Source organism: Dipodomys spectabilis, unplaced genomic scaffold (assembly GCF_019054845.1).
Source record: "Dipodomys spectabilis isolate Male_0828 unplaced genomic scaffold, ASM1905484v1 ptg000317l, whole genome shotgun sequence".
Taxonomy (NCBI): Eukaryota; Metazoa; Chordata; class Mammalia; order Rodentia; family Heteromyidae; genus Dipodomys; species Dipodomys spectabilis.
In genome coordinates this window covers 1,322,084-1,344,169 of record NW_024870994.1, presented here as the reverse complement: position 1 = coordinate 1,344,169, position 22,086 = coordinate 1,322,084, and the positions used below count along the sequence as shown (strand labels likewise).

General features: G+C 45.3%; 1 protein-coding gene across 2 annotated transcripts in view; it reads right to left on the bottom strand.

Moving 5' to 3' along the window:
* Positions 1–22,086, bottom strand: part of Arfgef2 (ADP ribosylation factor guanine nucleotide exchange factor 2) — an 84,304-nt gene that overhangs the window by 3,716 nt on the left and 58,502 nt on the right. For both annotated transcript variants that reach the window (XM_042702180.1, XM_042702181.1), the window contains exons 24-38: positions 21,992–22,032; positions 21,728–21,897; positions 20,861–21,012; positions 18,046–18,218; positions 17,112–17,272; positions 14,523–14,653; positions 14,279–14,408; positions 10,650–10,785; positions 9,829–9,967; positions 9,676–9,730; positions 7,490–7,604; positions 4,818–4,948; positions 4,333–4,501; positions 3,185–3,323; positions 1,019–1,136 (exon numbers count right to left, since the gene is read on the bottom strand). In XM_042702180.1, coding sequence (XP_042558114.1) covers positions 1,019–1,136; positions 3,185–3,323; positions 4,333–4,501; positions 4,818–4,948; positions 7,490–7,604; positions 9,676–9,730; positions 9,829–9,967; positions 10,650–10,785; positions 14,279–14,408; positions 14,523–14,653; positions 17,112–17,272; positions 18,046–18,218; positions 20,861–21,012; positions 21,728–21,897; positions 21,992–22,032 — 1,960 coding nt within the window. The remainder of the gene's footprint in view (positions 1–1,018; positions 1,137–3,184; positions 3,324–4,332; positions 4,502–4,817; positions 4,949–7,489; positions 7,605–9,675; positions 9,731–9,828; positions 9,968–10,649; positions 10,786–14,278; positions 14,409–14,522; positions 14,654–17,111; positions 17,273–18,045; positions 18,219–20,860; positions 21,013–21,727; positions 21,898–21,991; positions 22,033–22,086) is intronic.

The window sequence follows — 22,086 nt, the reverse complement described above, 5'->3', positions numbered from 1 at the left end:
CACATTAAAACCAATTTTAATTATACTTGTATTTATTATCTACTTAACTTATTTATTTGGGGGGCTGGTCCTAGGACTTGAGCTTAGCTTCTTTTTTCTTCTTTGTTTGTTGGTCATGGGGCTTGAACTCTGGGCCTGGGCACTGTCTCTCAGCCACCACTTGAGTCACAGTGCCACTTCCAGTTTTCTGAGTAGTTTACTGGATTAAGAGTCTCACAGATTTTTCTTGCCCTGGCTGGCTTTGAACCGTGATCCTCAGATCTCAGCCTCCTGAGTAACTAAGATTACAGGTGTGAGTCACCAGCACCCGGCTGAGTTTAGCTTCTTGAGCTTGCTGAGCTCACTTATGGCTGCCATTCTACTACTTGAGCCACAGCTTCAGTTCTAGCTTATTGCTGGTTAATGGAGGTAAACATGTCTTGGATTTGTCTGCCTGGGCGGCTCCAAACTGTATCATTCCTTAGACTCAGCCTCTTGAGTCTAGGATTATAGGTATGAGCCAGACACCTGATTATACTTTTTTGTTTTTGTCAGTTGTGGGGCCTGAACTCTGGGCCTGGGCACTGTCCCTCATTCAGCTCAAGGCTAGCGCTCTACCACTTGAGCCACAGTGCCACTTCTGGCTTTTTCTGCTTATGTGGTATTGAGGAATTGAACCCAGGGCCTCATGCATGCAAGGCAAGCGCTCTACCACTGAGCCACCTTCCCAGCTCCCTGACTATACTTTTAATAATTAGTTTTGTAAAGCAAGTTTCCAGGCTTAAACCAGCACTCCACAACCTCAGCCCTCCCTTCCTGCACTGAGAATCACTAACTGTCCCCAACAGCCACCTATGTGGCTGACACTGTGATCTTTCTCAACTAGGGTTCCTCTAAGTAGAGGTCCATATCCAAAGGCCCTTATTTTGGTTTATCTGTAGTGCTTGTACAATGGTGCTAGACATGCTCCATCCTTGCAAGATAATGAAAACCCCCAACTTTCTGCCCTAGAGTAGACATTGAACTCCACCGTCTATACCTTCTCATCATTGATTTTGAGGGTTTTCGTTAGCAGTAACAACAGGAGACTTGTCCAGGCCTCTCGATGGCTTTCAGAATTCACCGTGATGAAATAGGCAAGAGCTTCACTGCACACACTAAATTAAGAAAGAGAACAGATTAAAGCCTGAACTCAGTGGTCAGCTCTTGGGTCTTGCAGTGAGTATCTACTGAGTACCAACACTGGGTGGACTGGCCGGGGCAAAGCACTGAGTCCTAGTTTCTTTATTTTTATTATTTATTTATTTATTTTATTTTATTTTTTTTGCTGGTCGTGGACCTGAACTCTGAGCCTAGGCCCTGTCCCTCAGTTCTTCAGCTCAAGGCAAGCGTTCTACTGCTTGAGCCACAGCGCCACTTCCGGCTTTTTCTGGTTATGTGGTGTTGAGAAATCGAACCCAGGGCCTTATGCATGCAAGGCAAGCACTCTACCTCTGAGCCAGCTTCCCAGCCCATCTTTTTTTTTTTTTGGTCGGTCGTGGGGCTTGAACTCTGGGCCTGAGCGCTGTCCCTCAGCTCTTCAGCTCAAGGCTAGCGCTCTACCACTTGGGCTACTTCCAGTTTTCTGAGTGGTTTACTGGGGATCACAATCTCATGGACTATTCCTGCACTGGCTGACTTTGAACTGTGATCCTTAGATCTCAGCCTCCTGAGTAGCTGGGATTACAGGCATGAACCACTAGGTGGATTGCCAGTATTTTTAAACCAGTTGTATATATACATTTATGTATATCCTTTAGAGAAACTTTACAAGACTATGAAGGTAATTCTCTTTTGGGCTTGCTCTAATTAAGCCAGGTATAATGGTGCACTCCTATAATCCCAACACTTAGGAGACTGAGGTAGGAGGATCACAGTTTGAGATCAGCCTGGTCTACATATCGTTTGATGTTAGCCAAGATTAAAAATACTGTCTCAAAAACAAAACAAAAAATAAAGAGAAAAATGAATCCCTGATGTCCTCTTTAACTGAATCTCTCTTAGCTACGCCTAGTTATGCATTCTCGTGTAAGGCAACTGCAAAGTATGCAGGATAACGAAGAGAAAGAAGCAAAATGGAAAGGGAAAAGTTATGATTCTAGGGGCTATATGATGACATTCTGGCATATTTTTCTTTCTAGGTCTTGTTTTTTCCCCTTCACAGTGCTGGGAATGGAAGCCAAGGCCTCATATATACGAGGCCAGTATCCTGTCACTGAGCAGCAGCCGTCAACCCTGAAAAGCTCTGAATTTAATGGATATAAATATTCCATTGTAGGAGTTACCATAGTTTAGTTATCCATCCACACTCATGCTGTTCATTCGCTTTCTATTTATAAATTAAGTCTACATGGGAGTCCGGGTTCGTGTTTCTGAGGGATTTACATAGTAGATTTCCTAACAATGGAATTACTGAGTCAAAGAGAATTTTCAGGCCTGAATATAATCTGCTTTCCAGAAAGATCATGTCACTGTACACTCTCACCAGCTGGGCAGGGGATTTTTGCCTTACTAAATGGCTGCCATTATAGAGTGTTACTGGTTTTAAATCTTAAACATGTAAAAGGAGGCTCCAGGACAAAGGTTTAGCTCAGCACTTGAGGCCCTGGGTCCCATCCCAGGCAATAACCCAACCAAACAAAAACAATAACACATGAAACAGTGAAAATGTAGAACTCAAGAATGAAATGTGACTAAAGTAAGCAATGCCCAATGCCCAGTAAGCAGTGGCCAACACCTACTTTTCTGCCAGGCCTTTCTCACCGGTGCTTACTGCCCCCCTGTCTCTGCCTGTTGGCACCACCGAGGCACGCAGGTCCTGGTACCCATGTGACTCTAACTCATCCTTCTCAGAAAGAAGGAAGGACAGGCTGCCAGAACTGCCAGCAACCCTGAAGAGGACCTCCTCCCAAGGCCTCAGAATGCGAGCTAGAGTCAGCATTGGTCTCTAGCCTGCGGACACCATGGTCAGAGCACTTTCCCTGCCCGTGACGGTACCAGAGGAAGTCCTTGGAGAAGCAAGCGAGGCCCTGTCTTGTCCTCAGGAAGAGAATGGTGAAAGAAAACAGTTTGTGGGGTGTCTGTATTTTTCTTCAATTCTTCAATTGACAGTAATGGGATGGATATTGTATGTGACAGACAAAACTTAATGACAAAGCAATCTTACGTTAAAAGTCGCTGCTGGATTTCACCCCAGGAATCCCTGCGGTTCTCATCCACATACATTCGAAACAGGATCCTCAAACAACAGGCCAGGCTGCTGGTTTCTTGTTTGAGAAGATTGGGCTTAGATTTGCCTTTAAAGCCTAGAGATGAGAAGGTCATCAAAGTACTGCCTGCTGCCAGGCTCAGCGGGAACCCTGTGCTACTTTACCCCCTCAGCTCAGTGGTAGTGCTGGAGATCAGCCCTGCCTCTGCAGAGCCACCCTCCACGGGGCCGCCCCATTCCTCCAATTAGTTTTGCTGGATGGCTGTGAGCGCCATGAGTTTCACCTTTTTAAACCTAATAGCTCTTAAGAATTCTGGCACATTTTCTAAGCTGCACAATTTCTTCTTCGAACAGTACATGAGAACATAGTTCTTAGAACAGCATTATTAGCCAGCCAAAGAGATGTGCAAAAGCACTCTCATAAACAAAATCTTTATTAGAGCAGACATAAAGCTTTGGGGATTTTAAAGCCACAGAAAAATCTTCTCTTTAGTTGTACTTTAAAATGGCATTTAGAGAAAAGACTAACAAAAATTACATAAATATACTTATGTGTGAAGTTTAAATAATGAGAATTTCCCTAGCCTTGGGGAAAAGTATCATATAAAAGTGTTTGCCTATCTTTAGGATTTATATATTTGTTTTGGAGGTAGGAAGGAGTGAGGAATTCTAAAGCCTCAGGAGACACATGACTGGTTTGTTCTCAACTTCCATCTTTTCATATCATATTTAACTTTGAATGTCCAATTTCACAACTTGAAAGGTGAAAGTTCTCTAACTTCCACCAAATACTTCCTGAGACTCTATCATGTGCCAGGCACTTTCCTGGACCTGGGATGACATCTGTCTAGCATCAAGCACAAAACTGCCTAGAGTAATTCATAAATACTTGGCCAACATGTGGCTGAAGTTTGTGTTATCAACACAGCCTTCATAGCATAAGTGGAGTCTGTGTATTTACAAGTATTTTGCTACAACAATGTATTCTTCTCTTTACTTCATAAACATAATGGGTTATGTTAAAAATACCCCCATCTCCCAGAGGCTTTTATGCTTTAGGATGGGGACCAGTGTGGTCACCAGCCACACTGTCTGCTGCATTCTACCTGCTCGCCACAGGACGGTCCGCTGCTCATAGTTGGAGTTGAAGGCCTTGGAGAATGAATGGGATTCCTGCAAGCAGTCCAACAGCTTGAAGAGGTGCTGGGAAGACATGTGCTTGTACATGCCCTGGTCCTCCGTCTCGATGTGGATCTCTGCCTCCAGTGTGTCTTGCTGGGGGGAGAGGGAGGAAAGTGAAGGCGGCAGAGTGGTGTAGGCACTGTGGTGGTCCTCTATGAAGCCCATGCAGTTTCCCAGTCCCTGTGGCCATTCTCACTTAGACTTTGCCTGGAAGCTTGGAGTTTTTGTTTTTAGTTCCACTGTGGCAATGGCAAGTGACCAATGTATCGTCCCTGCATGCAGGGTTGGAAAGAGATGAGCAAGGTGGGCTCCAAGGTGAGCAAGCCTCTGGTGGAATGGAGATGCGCCACCCTGGCCCAGGCCTGTAGTGGGCCCAGGCCGGCAGTGGGCCCTGGCCTGTGGTCATTACCTGGGCAGCAACCATGTGCTCTGCGTCCTCCTTTTTGCTGGTCGCAGGGTAGAACACAATGTTGTCAATGGTCTGAATGAGTTCCAGCTGGACCACACACTTGATGAGGAGGCTGGCAAACAGTTTCTGATCTATATTAGATGATAAAGGTTAACCCTAATAATGACTCAGCCAATAGCGTATAAATGCCCAGTGAGCTCCCACCACATGCCCGAGCTGCAACACAGAGCAGATGTCCTGTGGCACTGAGAGTAGCCCTCTTACTAGAAGAAATGTGTCCCCACTTCCCCCAGCTCACCACCTCAACCAGGCTGAGGAAGAAGCAGAGCCTTGCACCCTGCTCTCTGGAGGCAATGGGCTATGTGGCAGCCACTAAATGATGGCGCAGCAGGGGCTTTTTTTTAATGAATCCAGAGTGGCTGCTTTTATTCCTTCCGAAGCTAATGGTGACCCCATTTTTTCTATTGTGGTACTCCAGAAATGAACTTCACTTGGTGTTTGGACCTCAGGCAGAATGGACCGCTACAAAGACACAATGGACTACATGACTTTAAAAGGCCAGAAGAACACTCTTCAGTATGCCAGAGTGTGTCTAGACCTCAACTCTAGGGCACAATGGCAAGTTAGACCCAGTCACTCAGATATGCAGCAGTGCCTTCCCAAAGGCTGCTGAAAGGAGTAACAAGAGATCACACACATGAAACACAGCACACTGTCTGGCACACGACAGGTGAATCTGGTTTTCAAAATGGGAGATGCTAGGGGCTGGGAATGTGGCTTAATGGTAGAGTATTTGCCTAGCATGCACGAAGTCCTGGGTTTGATTCCTCAGTACCACATAAGCAGAAAAAGCCAGAAATAGTGCTGTGGTTCAAGTGGTAGAGTGTTATCCTTGAGCAAAAGAAGCTCAGAGACAGTGCCCAGGGCCTGAGTTCAAGCCCCAGGATTGGGAAGTTAAAATAAATAAATAAATAAAAAAAGGGAGACGAGATGTCAGACCAACATTAAGAGACAAAAATGCAAAAGTTAACTTGAAACTTAGATCCATCCAGAAAAAGGATTTTTTAAATTTTAATTTGTCAGTACTAGGGCTTCAACTCAGGACCTGGGTTTTTTCACTCAAGGCTAGTGCTCTATCACTTGAGCCATAGCTCCACTTCTGACTTTTGGATGGTTAATTGGAGATAAAAGACTCAGAGATTTTTCTACCCTGTGCTGAGATGGAAATGTGATCCTCAGATCTCAGCCTTCTGAGTAGCTGGGATTGTGGGCATCAGTCACCAGCACCCAGCTCCAGAAAAAGGATTTCTAATGCATAAGGGGCACTTCAAAACAACAATAAAAGGGTCAAAAACCACTACAGAATGAGCAAAGATTGTGAACACAGAAAATAGAAGTGTTCTTAAACACGGGAAACTGCGCAATAATCATAATTTAAAAAAAAACTACAGCCGGGCGCTGGTGGCTCACGCCTGTAATCCTAGCTACTCAGGAGGCTGAGATCTGAGGATCGCGGTTCAAAGCCATCCCGGGCAGGAGAGACCATGAAACTCCTATCTCCAATAAACCACCAGAAAACCGGAAGTGGCACTGTAGCTCAAGTGGTAGAGCGCTCGCCTTGAGCTGAAGAGCTGAGGGACAGCGCCCAGGCCCAGAGTTCAAGCCCCACGACCGACAAAAAAAAAAAAAAAAAAACTACAAATTAAGTTACTCAAGAGACCAAGTTCACCTATGTGTTTCTGAGTATCATGATATCTCTAACAGACCACCATTTGGAAATATGTCTCACGCTGGTGGCGTGGCCAAGCAGTACAGCACCTTTCTAGCAAGCTCCTGGGTTCATACTCCAGTTCCACTCTTCACAGCCAAAATGGCATGTGTTTGTTTTAATTGTTTTGTTTTGTTTTTGGCAGTAATGGGATTTGAACTCAAAAGCTTCTCATTTGCTAGACAGGTGCTCTACGACCTGGCAAATGCTCTTCTTCACCCAACCCACAATTCTATTTCTGGAATTTACTATCTTATGTAAACTAATGACATAAGCATTATTTTATGTAAACAATACTGCTTGTAGCAGCAAGAGACCAGCAATGTATATTAAACAATAAAGAAACATTATTAGGGGCCCAGTTAAAGACACAAGAACAGGGGCTGGGAAGGTGGCTCAGTGGTAGAGCGCTTGCCTTGCATGCATGAGGCCCTGGGTTCGATTCCTCAGCACTACATAAGCAGAAAAAAGCCGGAAGTGGCGCTGTGGCTCAAGTGGTAGAGTGCTAGCCTTGAGCTGAAGGGCTGAGGGACAGTGCCCAGGCCCAGAGTTCAGGTCCCACAACCGGACCAAAAAAAAAAAAAAAAAAAAAAAGACACATGAACAGACTATTACAGAACCTAAATAGTCTAACAGAATGTGGAAATTCACTATGTATTGAGTTTAAATGCACTAAAAATGAAAAAAATTCATAGTAATCCATAATTTGTATAAAAAGGAAAGGAGAACTTCAATACGTATGTCTGTGTGTCAATGTGAACACACTTGCTTGTGGGCACAGGAAGGGAATGGAGCTTGGGGCTCAGGGGTACTTGGTTCATCCTATTTACCCCTTGGTGCCTTCGGAACATCTGAATCCCATAAAGTGTCAATGATGAAGACAAGCAGAAGGAAAAGGGCTTACTTGCATATGGTCTCCCCTTCCAGCTGTCATCTGTTGGGTTGGAGAGCTGGCTCTGGCCTCTCTCGGATGCATTTTTGTCTATGCTGCTTAAAGACTGGCGGTCTAGATCCACATCCTAGAGGTAAACCAGAGAAAACCATAAAGCTCACTTTTCTTCAGTCCCCAGGCAGAGATTTGAGGTTTTAGTACTCACAATCCAGCTTTCATTTAAACTTCACATTTTTCTACATCAATTCAGGATATTTTTCTACACTTTTATATAATGATGAGTGTGACAAAGTTTTTTTATTAGATCAAATTCAAAATTAAATTAGCAATGTGGTATCTAGGGTTTTTGTTTTCTTAGTGGTGGTACTGGGGTTTGAACTTGGGGCCTTGCAGTTGCTACATAGATGGTCTACCACTGGAGCCACCCCACCAACTTTTTTTTTTGGGTCCAGTCGTGGGACCTGAACTCTGGGCCTGGGCGCTGTCCCTCAGCTCTTCAGCTCAAGGCTAGCGCTCTACCACTTGAGCCACAGCGCCGCTTCTGGCTTTTTTTTCTTTTTGCTTATGTAGTGTTGGGGAATCGAACCCAGGGCCTCATGCATGCAAGGCAAGCGCTCTACCACTGAGCCACCTTCCCAGCCCCAACCCCACCAACTTTTAAGTTGCTGTGTACTACAACTACATGCCTTTTAAAATCTATATTCTAGAAAGTGCTGGTGGCTCACACCTGTAATCCTAGCTACTCAGGAGGCTGAGATCTGAGGATTGTAGTTCAAAACTAGCACAGGCAGGAAAGTCTGTGAGACTCTTTCTCCAATAAACTACTTAGAAAAAGCCAAAAGTGGCACTGTAGCTTAAGTAGTAGAGCACTAAGCTTGAGCAAAAGCAATTCAGGGACAGAGTCTGGGCCCTGAGTTCAAGTCCCAGGACCAGCAAAAATTAAATCAAAATAAAATCTATAGTCTTATTTGGGAATAAAGCTAATCCAACTTTCTATTACTATCCAGTAAATGAAAGCATTCCAAAGTGAAATTTGAATTAGAGCTTCTTATTATTTATCTTGTGGTACTATGTTTTTATTTAATTAATTTGTTTTTGTCTGTTGTGGGGCTTGAACTCTGGGCTTGGGTGCTATCCCTCAACTCTTCAGCTCAAGGCAAGCACTCTACCGCTTGAGCCACAGCACACTTCCAGTTTTCTGGTGGTTTATTGGAGATAAGAGTGTCACGGACTTTCCTGCCCAGTCTGGCTTTGAACCGTGATCCTCAGATCTCAGCCTCCTGAGTAGCTAGGATGACAGGTGTGAGCCACAGGAGCCTGGCAGATGTTTTTATTATTTAACTCAGGGCCTTGTACTTGCTAGACATGTGCTGTTCCACTGAGCCACCCCACAACCCTTAAACTAAAACTTCTTTATATGGTCTCACAGAAAAGACCACCATAGTTTCTTTAGTGGGCAGCAGAGCACTTTTAACTTAGGATTCCAACCAAAAGGGTCATCTCACAAGTACTATTTTTTTCCTATTTTCATTGTTGCAAATAATCTATTTCGACCATATTGAACCACCTTCATTCAAGGTGCTGCTTTAACAGTGTAACATTAAAACTAACCCCAGAGTCTATGATAATGAGAATTTGTTACAGAAATTATAATAGGAAAAGCATTTCTCAAAGAATAGTAAGAAGGAAGAAGGTGGACAAGTGCTCCAAATGCTAATGCATTATGTGGGCACACACAGACACAGAGAGCAAGCTAGAAAGTCAACCGTGATTTATACTGGGTAAGAAGAATTCTTTGGAAAATATGTTCCTGGGGCTGGGAAGGTGGCTCAGTGGTAGAGTGCTTGCCTTGCATGCATGAGGCCCTGGGTTCAATTCCTCAGCACCACATAAGCAAAAAGAAAAAAGCCGGAAGTGCGCTATGGCTCAAGTGGTAGAGCGCTAGCCTTGAGCTGAGGAGCTGAGGGACAGCGCCCAGGCCCAGAGTTCAGGCCCCACGACTGGACCTCCCCCCCCCCCCCCCCAAAGAAAAAAAAGAAAAATATGTTCCTGTAATTTCTAACCAATGGTAGCTAACATTGATCCTAGATGTTACAACCTGTCTCACTGACTTCCCATCAGAAAGTGCAAATCACTTAGGCTGACTCAATCTTTTATTGAGATAGAAGAAGGAAAAGATGACAACAACATCATCCTACCAAATGTTTTTCAAATGGCTCTTCCTCCATCCCTGCAGGTCTCCACATCAGCAACCTAATGGAATGAGAGAGAAAGAAAACGTGAACACCAAGGTCAACCGCTAAGGCCACCTGGTGCATAAGAACCAAACCTAACAACTGCACTTTACTTACACATGCGGGATGGTGGTTTTGAAAATATCCAACATACAGTTGCACGTTTCATCCCAGACTTCAGGACTGAATTTCTCTCCATTGGATATCACTAAGTTCTCTAAGCAATTGGTACCTGATCGAGCCAACTGTTCATTATCTGCACAACAAAACATTAGGAGACATGAAACCTTAACTCCTGCTGTGATGCCCAGGGACCCAAGGGCTGCTACTGTGAGGAGAAGACTGAAGTTGAAGGTTTGTAGGCTTTTAATTAATGAATCAAGGCTTCAAAGAGGGTGAAAATTTTACAGTTTAAATATACTTATCTTGTTTTATTGCTAGGGATGGAAGACTAATTTTTCATTACTTTAAATAGCTCACATTGGAGAAATAGCAAAATATGGATCTATGAGACCAGTAATTCATGTTACATTTCCAATTTTTGCCATGTGAATACTATCAACTCTTTTGAAATTTTCTTTAAATTAGATGCATTTGTTGAAAAATCTAAGTTTAGCCTAAGACAATAATCCAGGCGCGGCACCAGAGGGGCATCTTCTTCACCGCATAATAAATTGTGACACTGTTCCTCCCCCTCCAAAGTACTTCAGAAAAACATCTTACTATCGAAAAGTTCCATCATACACTACTAGAAATAGAATAATGCCCAAAGGCACATCTTTTAAAATATAAAAAGAACTACATTCCACCTTAAAGAAGTGCTTTATGAGCTGAGGGGGGCCCGGGCGAACTGATATGCTGTTACTTCTTTGGCAGTACACTCTCACTTACATATTGACACTGTGTAAGACACATCATGCTAAACACTTAGAGAATACCTTGTTTAACACACCACTGCAACTGGGCAAACACATCAGAAAGCAGCACTTCATTTAAAGCTTCATAAAACTGAGTAAATACATCACAAATAGCATACAGGGCATGATTGCATGTTGTCGTCATCCATTCGGACTTCTGAAAAAATGATAAAAAGATAATCTTAAAAGCCACTTTCAGCACTGAAATGGATAGTTTTGGATATTATCATGACAACTACTTTGGAAAATGAGATATATATATATATATATATATATATATATATATATATATATATATGTCTTAAAAATGTTCCCTTAGCCTGGCGCTGGTGGCTCATGCCTGTAATCCTAGCTACTGAGGAGGCTGAGAGCTGACAATTGTGGTTCAAAGCCAGCCCAGTCAGGAGACTGTTATCTTCAATGAACCAACAGAAAACCAGAAGTAGCACCTATGGCTCAAAATGGTAAAGCACTAGCCTTAAGCAAAAAGCTCAGAGACAGCTTGGCGCTGGTGGCTCACACCTGTAATCCTAGCTACTCAGGAGGCTGAGATCTGAGGATCGCGGTTCAAAGCCAGCCCGGGCAGGAGAGACCGTGAGACTCCTATCTCCAATAAACCACCAGAAAACTGGAAGTGGCACTGTAGCTCAAGTGGTAGAGCGCTTGCCTTGAGCTGAAGAGCTGAGGGACAGCGCCCAGGCCCAGAGTTCAAGCCCCACGGCCGACAAAAAAAAAAAAAAAAAAGCTCAGAGACAGTGCCCAGGCTTCAAGTTCAAGCCCTACAACCTACCAAAAAAAAAAAAAAAAAAAAGTTAGCCAGTGGCCAATGGCTTATACCTCAAATCCTAGCTACTCAGGAGGCTGAGATCTGGAGTACAGAGATTCAAAACTAGCTCAGGCAGAAAAGTTTGCAAGATTCCATCTCCAATTAACCAGCAGCCAGATTGTGGGCATGGCTCAGCCATGAGCAAGAAAGCTGAGAAAGACACTGAGGTCCTGAGTTCAATTCCTGGTACTGACTGGTACCAAAGAAAGCAACCAACCAACCTAGAAACTAAGTGTCAATGCATTATAGAAATCTACACTAGGAATATTTTGCAGCCATTAAAAATATGGTAGAGGGCTGGAATGTAGCTCAGTAGTAGAGTGTTTGCCTAGCATGTATGAAGCCCTGGATTCGATTCCTCAGTACCATATAAACAGAAAAACCAGAAGCGGTGCTGTGGCTCAAGTGATAAGAGTGCTAGCTAGCCTTGAGCAAAAGCAGCTCAGGGACATTGCCCAATCCTGAATTCAGTCCCAGGCCTGGCAAAAAAGAAAAATGATAGAAAATAGTGTTGTTAAGAAAGTAGTGTGGCTCTAACAACAACAGATGCTGGAGGGGATGTTGACAGAAAGGAACCTTACTTCATTGTTGGTGGGAATGTAAACTTGTTCAACCACTTTGGAAAGCAGTATGGAGGTTCCTCAAAAGACTTCACATAGAGCTCCCCTATGACCCAGCAATCCCACTTTTGGGCATTTACCCTAATGTTTACAAAAAAGACCACACTAAAGCTACCAGCACAACTATGTTTATTGCAGCATTATTTACCATAGCTAAGATATGGAACCAACCCAGATGCCCCTCAGTAGATGAATGGATCAAGAAAATGTGGTATATATACACAATGGAATTCTATGCCTCCATCAGAAAGAATGACATTTCCCCATTTGTTAGGAAATGGAAAGGCTTGGAAAAAATTATATTAAGTGAAGTAAGCCAGGCCCAAAGAAACATAGGTCCCATGGTTTCCCTTATTTGCAATATCTAGTATAGGTATGAGTCAAGCGGAAAAGGTCAGATAACGTGATGTTAGGAAAACGAACCCTTAAATATGTATTTTAATGTTTTTGTTTCTTTCATGCATGTGTTTCTAACGCATTTATAAGATTATTTCTTTGTTGCTTTGTATGTCCCTCCCCCACAGTGTAACCCCCGCTTTCACTATATTTGATGCCAGTATAACATGTGGAGGAGATGGGGACAAACAAGTCGTTTAAGGATTCAGGTGGACCTGTTGCAACAATGAGAAGTACAAAATGTCATGTCAAAACCAGCTTTACAATGTCGGTGTGTGGGGGGGAGGAGGGGTATGATTGGGTGGGGGGGAGGGGGGAGGCTGGGAAGGGAGGTGAAGGGTAAACAAAGGAGGAGGCTGCAATGCTTGGTAAGAAATGTATGCATTATCCTGCCCATATAATTGTAACCCCTCTGTACAGTATGTTCTCAAATAAAATAAATTAAAAAAAAAAAAAGAAAGTAGTGTGGGGCTGGGAAGGTGGCTCAGTGGTAGATTGCTTGCCTTGCATGCATGAGGCCCTGGGTTCGATTACTCAGCACCACATAAACAGAAAAAGCCAGAAGTGGCACTGTGGCTCAAGTGGTAGAGCTCTAGCCTTGAGCTGAAGGACAGCGCCCAGGCCCAGAGTTCAGGCCCTATGACTGACCAAAAAAAACAAAACCAAAGAAAACAAAACCAAACAAAAAAGAAAGTAGTATATCTGGGTGTGCTGAATTCCCACCTTTGTAAAACAAACAGCTAAATAAATAAAAATGGTAATATATCACTGATGGGGTTAACAGTGGTTGCCTATGGAAGACTGGGACTGTGGATGTCTAAATTTTGTATTTTTGCCTAGTTTCTCATTCTTCTGTAACAAATATATATATATTTTTTTTGTTGTTGTTTTTTTTTTTGTCGGTCGTGGGGCTTGAACTCTGGGCCTGGGCGCTGTCCCTCAGCTCTTCAGCTCAAGGCTAGTACTCTACCACTTGAGCTACAGCGCCACTTCCCGTTTTCTGGTGGATTATTGGAGATAAGAGTCTCACGGTCTCTCCTGCCCTCTCTCCTGCCTGGGCTGGCTTTGAACCACGATCCTCAGATCTCAGCCTCCTGAGTAGCTAGGATTATAGCCGTGAGCCACCAGCGCCCGGCTACAAATATATATGTTATATAATGAGGAAAAACTTTATGTTGAGACAGAGAAACTTGCTGAAGCATTAACCTGTTTCTGTTTTTATTTTTTTGTTTTATTTATTTTTTGGTGCTGGTACTAGGTCTTGAACTCAGGGCCTAGGCACCATCCCTTAGCATTTTCATTCAACAGTGATGCTCCTACCACTTGAGTGATATCTCATTTTTGGCTTTTGGCCAGTTAGTTGGAAATAAGATTATCAGGGACCTCCCTGTGTAAGCTGGCTTCCAACCTTAGATCTCAGCCTCCTGATTAGCTGGGATCATAGGAGTGAGCCACTGGTGCCAGGCTTAACTTATTTCTGGATGGTAGAAGTCTGAATTTTTTGGCCAGTTCTTAATACTTTACATCAAGAATGAGGGAGGGAATGGTGTTCCTGACATAATTGTAAACAAGGCCTGGGATTTGATGGAGTCATCGCTGCAACTTCATTATAACCTTGACAACCAGAGGGCTCCACTCTCCTAGGACAAGCAGCCAGGAGCTCAAATGACAGGAGCAGTGTTGGAGGATGTGAGCCCAGCACAAGGCTAGGAGGGCACAACCTTACAGAAGGCCAGCAAGCCTTCCAGCCCCGGCCCCCCATCCTGCCTCCCCCCACCCCGCCACAGGCAGTGCCTAAAGCAACCTACCTCTGACTGCTGCTCAGGGAGTTTCATGTTGTCGAAAATCCGAAACACGATTCTGAACAGATCCTGCCACCAGTGCTTCTCAAAGGTGTGACCATAACTCTTCATGATCTCAAACATGACTGTGAGTCCTCTGGAGGAAACAGGAGAGAGAGTGAGCCAGGGAGGAAATGGCAGAGAAGAGATAGGGAGGAAAAGGCTTGTGGGAACAAGAGACTGAGGCACCATCATGCTGGGACCCCGTTACCTGGTCCGCACATCCAGCTTACACCTATTAATGATGCAGGAGAGCTCAAATAAGATGGGGAACCAGCCTCGGACCCAGACTCTATCACCAGGAGCTACATTCATGTCGTCGCTTGTGTATTCTTGTAGCACCTACAATGGAAGTCACATCTCAGAGCAGACTAAGCAAGTAAGAGGAGAGAACCAACAACAAAGCAGACAAGACTGACCTCATGCACTTCCCTCTCCCCAATCCTCTCTGCAGTCATTAGTGTGGAATCCCTGAGACAGAGAGCCAATTACCTCTCGGAAGGGCACTAGAGGTACCTCTCTTACAGGCCTATGTACCTTTGCAAGTTTTTGAGTAAGCTGAAAGGGGCAGATCATGAGAGTCTGGGTGGGGGAGATCACATAACAAGAGTGCCAAATATCTAGAACGATTCAATGCATTAGCCTTCGTACTTAATAGTAATAGCAAAGGAGCAGCCATTGTTTGCTGGGTGATTGCTATGGGCAGGAATGGTCAAATGCTTTACATAGACTGATAGTTCACACAACAATCTCATGTGGCAGGGGGAAGTGATAGAACGTTTATTTAGGCCCTCAGGACCTAAGTAAGTAGGCATGCAGCCAGGACGTGGCAGTCTCCTACAGTCTGAGTGTGAAATTCTTACTCTGCCCTAACTTCAACCACAGTGGTGTTAAGAGTTGGTTGTGGGAAAGCTGGGCGCCGGTGGCTCACGCCTGTAATCCTAGCTACTCAGGAGGCTGAGATCTGAGGATCACAGTTCAAAGCCAGCCCAGGCAGGAAAGTCCGTGAGACTCCAATAAACCACTAGAAAACCAGAAATGATGCTGTGGCTCAAGCGGTAGAGCGCGCGCCTTGACCTGAGGAGTGCAGGGACAGCGCCCAAGCCCAGAGTTCAAGCCCCACGACTGACCAAAAAAAAAAAAAAAAAAGTTGGTCGTGGGGCTTGAACTCAGGACACTGGCACTATTCCTGAGTTCTTTCGTTCAAGGCTAGCACTCTACCGCTTTTGCAACACAGCTCTACTTCCAATTTTCTGGTGGCTAATTGGAGAGTCTCACAGACTTACTTGCTCTGGCTGGTTTTGAATCACGATCCTCAGATCTCAACCTCCAGAGTAGCTAGGATTACAGGCAAGAGCCATCAGAACAGCTGTTGTTTTTTTTTTTTTGTTGTTGTTGTTGTTTTGTTTCTTGTGGGGCCTGAACTCTGGGCCTGGGCACTGTCCCTCAGCTCTTAAGCTCAAGACTAGTGCTCTACCATTTGAGCCATAGCGCCTCTTCCAGCTTTTTCTGTTTATGTGGTGCTAAGGAATTGAACCTAGGGCCTCATGCATGTGAGGCAAGCACTCTACCACCGAGACACTTTCCCAACCCTTTTTTTAAAAAAAAAAATCAATTCTGGTTATCAAATATCAGACATTTTATTTGTTTGTTAAACCTCTTGCAAACAGGCTATTGGTCATTTCACAGGACTGATGTGGACTTTAAAGTAGTCAACATGAATACGCAGGTGGTGTACTGGGAGGTGCCTCACAGGTATTATGTGCCCCATCAGCACTGGATCCCCTTTGGCCATTACTTTTTTTTTTTTTTTGGCTTATGACAGGTCTCACTTCCAACTTTGGGATACTCCAGAGTTAAACTATCTTGTCTAGTTTAGATGTGCTTGCCCCCCTGAAATTTCATACTTTGGGACTGTCCTTTAAGCCAAGCAGTTTAGAAAGGGTTTGCCCAGAAAAACCCCAAGCACTTTCAAGAGAAAATAAAAATGATTTTTTAAAATTTAAATTTAGCCAATCCTGGGGCTTGGACTCAAGGCCTGGGCACTGTCCCTGAGCTTCTTTTACTCAAGGCTAGTGCTCTATCACTTGAGCCACAGTAGCATTTCTGGCTTTTTCTGTTTATGTGGAACTGAGGAATCAAACCCAGGGCTTCATGCATACTAGGCAAGCAGTCTACTACTGAGTCACATTCCTACCCCTCAAAATGATTGTTTTTCTTATTAGTGAGGATAGAACCCAGGTCCCTGCATATGCTAAGTGACTACCTCCAAGCTCTACCTCCAGCCCCAAAGGTGATTTTTTTAAAAATGTGACTTCTCAGACATGTCATTTTTTTTTTTTTTTTTTTTGGTTCATTGGAGGGCTTGAACTCTGGGCCTGGCTACTGTCTCTGAGCTCTTCAGCTCAACGCTAGCGCTCTACCACCTGAGCCACTTCAGGTTTTCTGGTGGTTAACTGGAGATGAGTCTCACAGACTTTCTTGCCTGGGCTGGCTTTGAACCGTAATCCTTAGATCTCAGCCTCCTGAGTAGCTAGGATTACAGGCATGAGTCACCGGTACCCAGCTAAGCATGTCACTTCTTAAAATGGAGGGTTTTGTTCCTTCACAATATTACCTTTACTAAAAACACCTGTAGAAGACTATGTAAAATTTCAGAAGACAACTCACACACAGAAGGAAAAGGCCAAACCTCACAAGGGCTGTACTTGAAGCAAACACACTCCTAACAGTGGGAAGCTCTCTGGCAGGAGTAAAGGGCTTGCCTGGTGACTCTACTGGCCCCAAGAGGGCAGCGTACCCGTGGCCTCTCAGAGACGTATCTCCCACAGAAGCGGATGAGCCGGATGGCCTCCATACTGGTGTCGGGGAAGGCAGCATTGCAGGCAAACTCCGACAAGCACTTCACGGCATCCTGGAAGGAATCAATAGCTGCCGGGAAATGGTGCTGGAAAATTGTCGCTGGGGAGACAGAAGGCATATTGCTTAAGTGCTGGATTCAGAAGTGAAATTGAGATGAAAACAGGAAGACTGCCTTGGTGCCAACAACAGCAGCTCAGCACTTCTGGGCTCGGCACTTTGGAGGGCTTTTCTTACTTGCTCTAATTTCCTGTGCCTCAGTTTCCTTTGGCAGAAGGAAGACCACAGTGATGAGCTTGGGTTTTGTTAGTTGTGGTGCCTGGACACTGAATCAGGGAAGCACAGGTTCCTGAGAGTTGGTGAAATCTATTTTCACCAACTGGGAAACGTGACCTTGTTGCGAGAGTGCTTGTTCTGAGTGACTGTGGATGCAGCAGCCCTGGCCTCACAGTCAGTAGTGCTACAAATGCGGCCTGAAGGGAACTCATCCAGGGCCTATCCCCTTGGCAGGATGCCACTGGCTTTCTGTGCCAGGGATACTACATGGGAGGAGGGGCCCTCCTTTAAAGTACAAGAGCTGCAATGAAGCAGAGCAGCCATGCAGCATGTGTGCCTCAGTGGCTTATGTTTCCTACGCGTATGCATGCCCTGGCAAATGATCACCGAAGCATCACAGCACCTCGGCACCATGCTATTGATCTTGGTTATATACATCCATTTGTGAATGGGTGGACTGACTGCATCTCCTCCATGGCACCAAGAGCTGGAACACCCCCCCCCATGTCATTGCCCCACAGCAGAACCAGCCAGGAGAAGCGCTCCCTCGCTAGGCTTCCAGTGGGCCTCAGCCGGGCAGGGGCACCAGGGGCACTTACACACGATGTGGCCTGTGGTCTGGAAGGCCAGCTCCACGATGTTCCCGTCATGGTCGGAGGCTGCCTGGTGGAACACAGCAAAGATGTTCTTCCAGCCCGAGCGGATGTTGGCCGCCTGGGAACTCACCATCTGGGCAATGCAGCGGATCACCATGTCCCGGATGGTGGGAGACCTGAGGAGGGACCAACAGTCACATCCTCTGCACTGAGTGCGAGGAGACACACAGGGCTCCTCCCTCAGAGCATTGATGAAGAAAACAAGGCTGTTTTCTAATGCACCTGGTGGTCCACATTCATTCAGCTTCTGTCCCTCCTTTTTTTACTGTTGGTTGTCAGGCTTGAACTCAGAGCCTGGGCACTGTCCCTGAGCTTTTCTATTCAACACTAGAGCTCTACCACTTTGAGCCACAGCTCTAATTGCAGTTTTCTGGTGGCTAATTGGAGGTAAGTCTCACAGACTCTCCTGTTCGTTCTGGCTCCAAACCACGATCCTCAAATCTCAGCCACTGAGTATAGTTAGGATTATAGATGTGAAGCACCAGTGCCCAGCTGTGACACATGTTTAATTAATTAACCAAGTCTTTCTTTCTTTTCTTTTCTTTTGTCAGTCATGGGGTTTGAACTCTGGGCCTGGGCACTGTCCCTGAGTTCTTCAGCTCAAGGCTAGTCCTCTACCACCTGAGCCATAGCACCACTCTGGTTTTCTGGTAGTTAAATTGGAGATAAGAGTCTCAAGGACTTTCCTGCCCAGGCTGGCTTTGAACCATGATCCTTAGATCTCAGCCTCCTGAGTAGCTAGATACAGGCGTGAGCTACCAGTGCCCAGCAGCTTTTATTTCTTATTTTTGGTGGCGTTTACTAGGCAGATGCTCTACTACTTGAGCTGCATTTCCAGCCTTACTGTATTTCCCATGAACTCCTTCAGAAAGTGGTAGAAGTATGACATTACTAAACCAGTAAGTCTTGACTCATCCCCCAAATGCTCCTTAAGATGCTATAGCAAGTTCCAGTCAACAGTTTCAAATGCTGGGGCACCACGAGGGTGGGCAGTGCGGCACGGGTCTGGCTAGGAAGGGCTCTGCGCTGCAGGGCTGGGACGCACTCTGAGCCTCAGTCTCTTTAGACAATCTCAACAGGGAGGAGTATGCTTTGTTCATGTGCTAGGGGTACAGGGGGGACTGGGCTTGCATGGGCTTAATTTCAGTTGTGTGTGTGTGTGTGTGTGTGTGTGTAAAAAGGGAGGGGGAGGAGGAAGAGGAAGGAAAAAGGAGAAGGGGAATGGGGGGGGAGTGTGAGAAAGAAAGAGGGACAGGGAGAGACACACAGAAAGACAGACAAAGAGAGAGCCATGCCAGGGAAATGTTTCTGCTGCCCTTGTATTCTCTACCCCAACTGCCCACACCTAGCTGAAAGCCTGGCTCCAAATGGCAGGGTTTTAATTTCTTCTGCTCCATAGCCCGTATTCAGGAGATTCTATCAGCTTCCTCCAGAAAGTGCACAGTATGATCCAACGTGGCTACTGCCTCCCTCTGGTCCAAACCTGGGCATCTGCAAGGGCCTCCTAAGTCACCCTGCTACGTCTCATTCCCATAGTCAGTGCAGGGTGAGGGCATTTCGTGTCTCTACCTAAAATCTACCACTTACAGAGAAAAAGCCAAAATCCTTGAATGACAAACAATTTCTGTGTGGCTGAGGCACCTTCTTCCCTCAGAAGGGGCTTCAGTGACCTGTGCCCACCACACTGTTCACCTCTCCAGCCATGCCAGATTCCCCAGCTCCTTATCCATGCTAATAAAGCCCCTTCTTGCGCAGGGCTTTTCCTCTTGCTTGTCTCCCGTCCCAACACAGCTTGCTCCTCCCTTCTTCTGGTTTCCTGAGCATGGCTGAGGGCTGGTATAAAGAATTCCAATCCCCAACCCCACCCCACTCAGTGTTTTCAGCACTTGCCTCCACCATTGTCAACAATGATTTGGTTTTTAATTTGTGTGTGTGTGTATGCATGCCAGTCCTAGGGCTTAAACTTGTGGCCTATGTGCTGTCTTCTTTTGCTGAGCTTCTTTTGCTCAAGGCTAGCACTCTACTACTTGAGACAGAGCCTCACTTCCAGCTTTTCTGGGGGCACTTTATTGAAGAGTCTCATAGAATGATCCTGCCTGAGCTGGCTTTCAAATTTGATCCTCAGAATTCAGCCACCTGAGTAGCTAGGATTACAGGTGTAAGCCATCAACAGCCAACTTCATTTTTAATTTTATTATGGAAAATTTCAGACACTAAAATGTAGAGAGGACGATGTAAGGAATCAGTGTAGTCTTTCTCTAGGTGCAATAAGGGGCAATTCAATATTTACTGTTGGATTGTCTGCACTCTAGTACCTAGCAAGAGTAGAAGCTGGGGAGTCCCGCTGCAGGGAAGCTCATTTCCTGCCCCATTAGGACCTCTCTGGGGAATTCATCCTTTTCTGAGACATTTCAGCCTTTTCTCCATCCTCCCCTAGCACCAGCCCTAATAGGGACTCTACACACACACACACACACACACACACACACACACACACACACACACACACACACACACACACACACACACACACACACACACACACACACACACACACACACACACACACACACACACACACACACACACACACACACACACACACACACACGTTAATTTACCAAGGCCAAGTGAGTTGAATTACACCTGTACATTCTTTTTGCTTCTACCAACAAGGCAGAGGAAATTAACCCCAAGCTTAGCATTAGAAGGGAGTTCTAGACCCGGTGGGAGTCTGATCCAGGGTTTTCCACATTACCTGTTTTTCTTCATAATATGCTCAAAGGGCCTCAGAAAATCTTTCTGGAATCGGAAGTTGGCTAATTCACCCTTCTCTAGAAACTTCATAGAGAGCTGCCTTAAAGAGTCCACAGCAAAGATAGCCACGTCTTCATTGGGGTTACAGCCGACCTGAGCAGGAGCAGGAGGTGAGGTCAAACAGGTGGAAGGTTGCAACTGTGGATGAGGCACCCTGCACGATCTGCGCACACTCTGAACTCCGGGACAAATACCCGGCCTGCATGCACGCTGAACCCCAGGAGACAGCCTCCAAAAGGTAGTGATATGAGCCTACTTCTGGGACGTGGGGCATTTGGGTATTTTCATTATCCCTGGAATTTTAATGGGTTTTACAGGAATTCTAGCAGAGCATAAGTATGACCTGACTCCTATCAAGCTATTCTTCTGTATAGGCAAAATAAATTAATGGTACCCCAAAAACAGAGCACTGTTTTGTTCTTGGCAGTACTGAGATTTGAAAGCAGGGCTTTGTGCTTGCCAGGCAGGTCTGTTGCTTGAGCCATACCTCGAGGCTCCTCCAGTCTCCTCTACCTTTTCTCTTAAGGTGATCCTGATGACTGAAACACCCACATGCTAGGTGAGCACTCTACCACTTGAGCCATGTTAGCATACTTTTTGTTTTTTTTTCTTTTGCTTCTGAGATGGGAGTCTCACTAGTTTTGCTGACTTGAAATGTGTCCTCCTGCCTTTTTCTCCTCAGTAGCTAGGACTGTAGGCATGTGCTACCATGTTCAGTTTGGGGACAAGTCTTTAAATTATTTCTTTTTAATTTAGCTACCTATCTTTTCTGACTCTGACAAAGTGGCTTTTAAATATGAAAAGTTACCTTATTGAAGTGATCTCCAATCACATGCCATATTCGGGACCACTGCAGCCGGATCCGATTCATGTTGTAGTATGAAATCTCCACGATCTTCTGCAGGCTGAACATACGAGGATGGTGGGGAGATGCCAGTTCATCCATGGACACAGCACACAACCAGCGGACAAAGTCAACTATAGGCCAGAGCCAACAAGATGCGCAAAGCATTAGTAAGTCAGACAATCATAATGTGAGGCTTCTGTGGTCACAGGCAAGTGACATACATACCAATTGCATTTCCATCCAGTCTGGTGGAGCCGGTAAAAATTCTAGGGTGACAATCACAGACATAACAAAAGTTAGATGTGGAAGCTGGGGTTTCT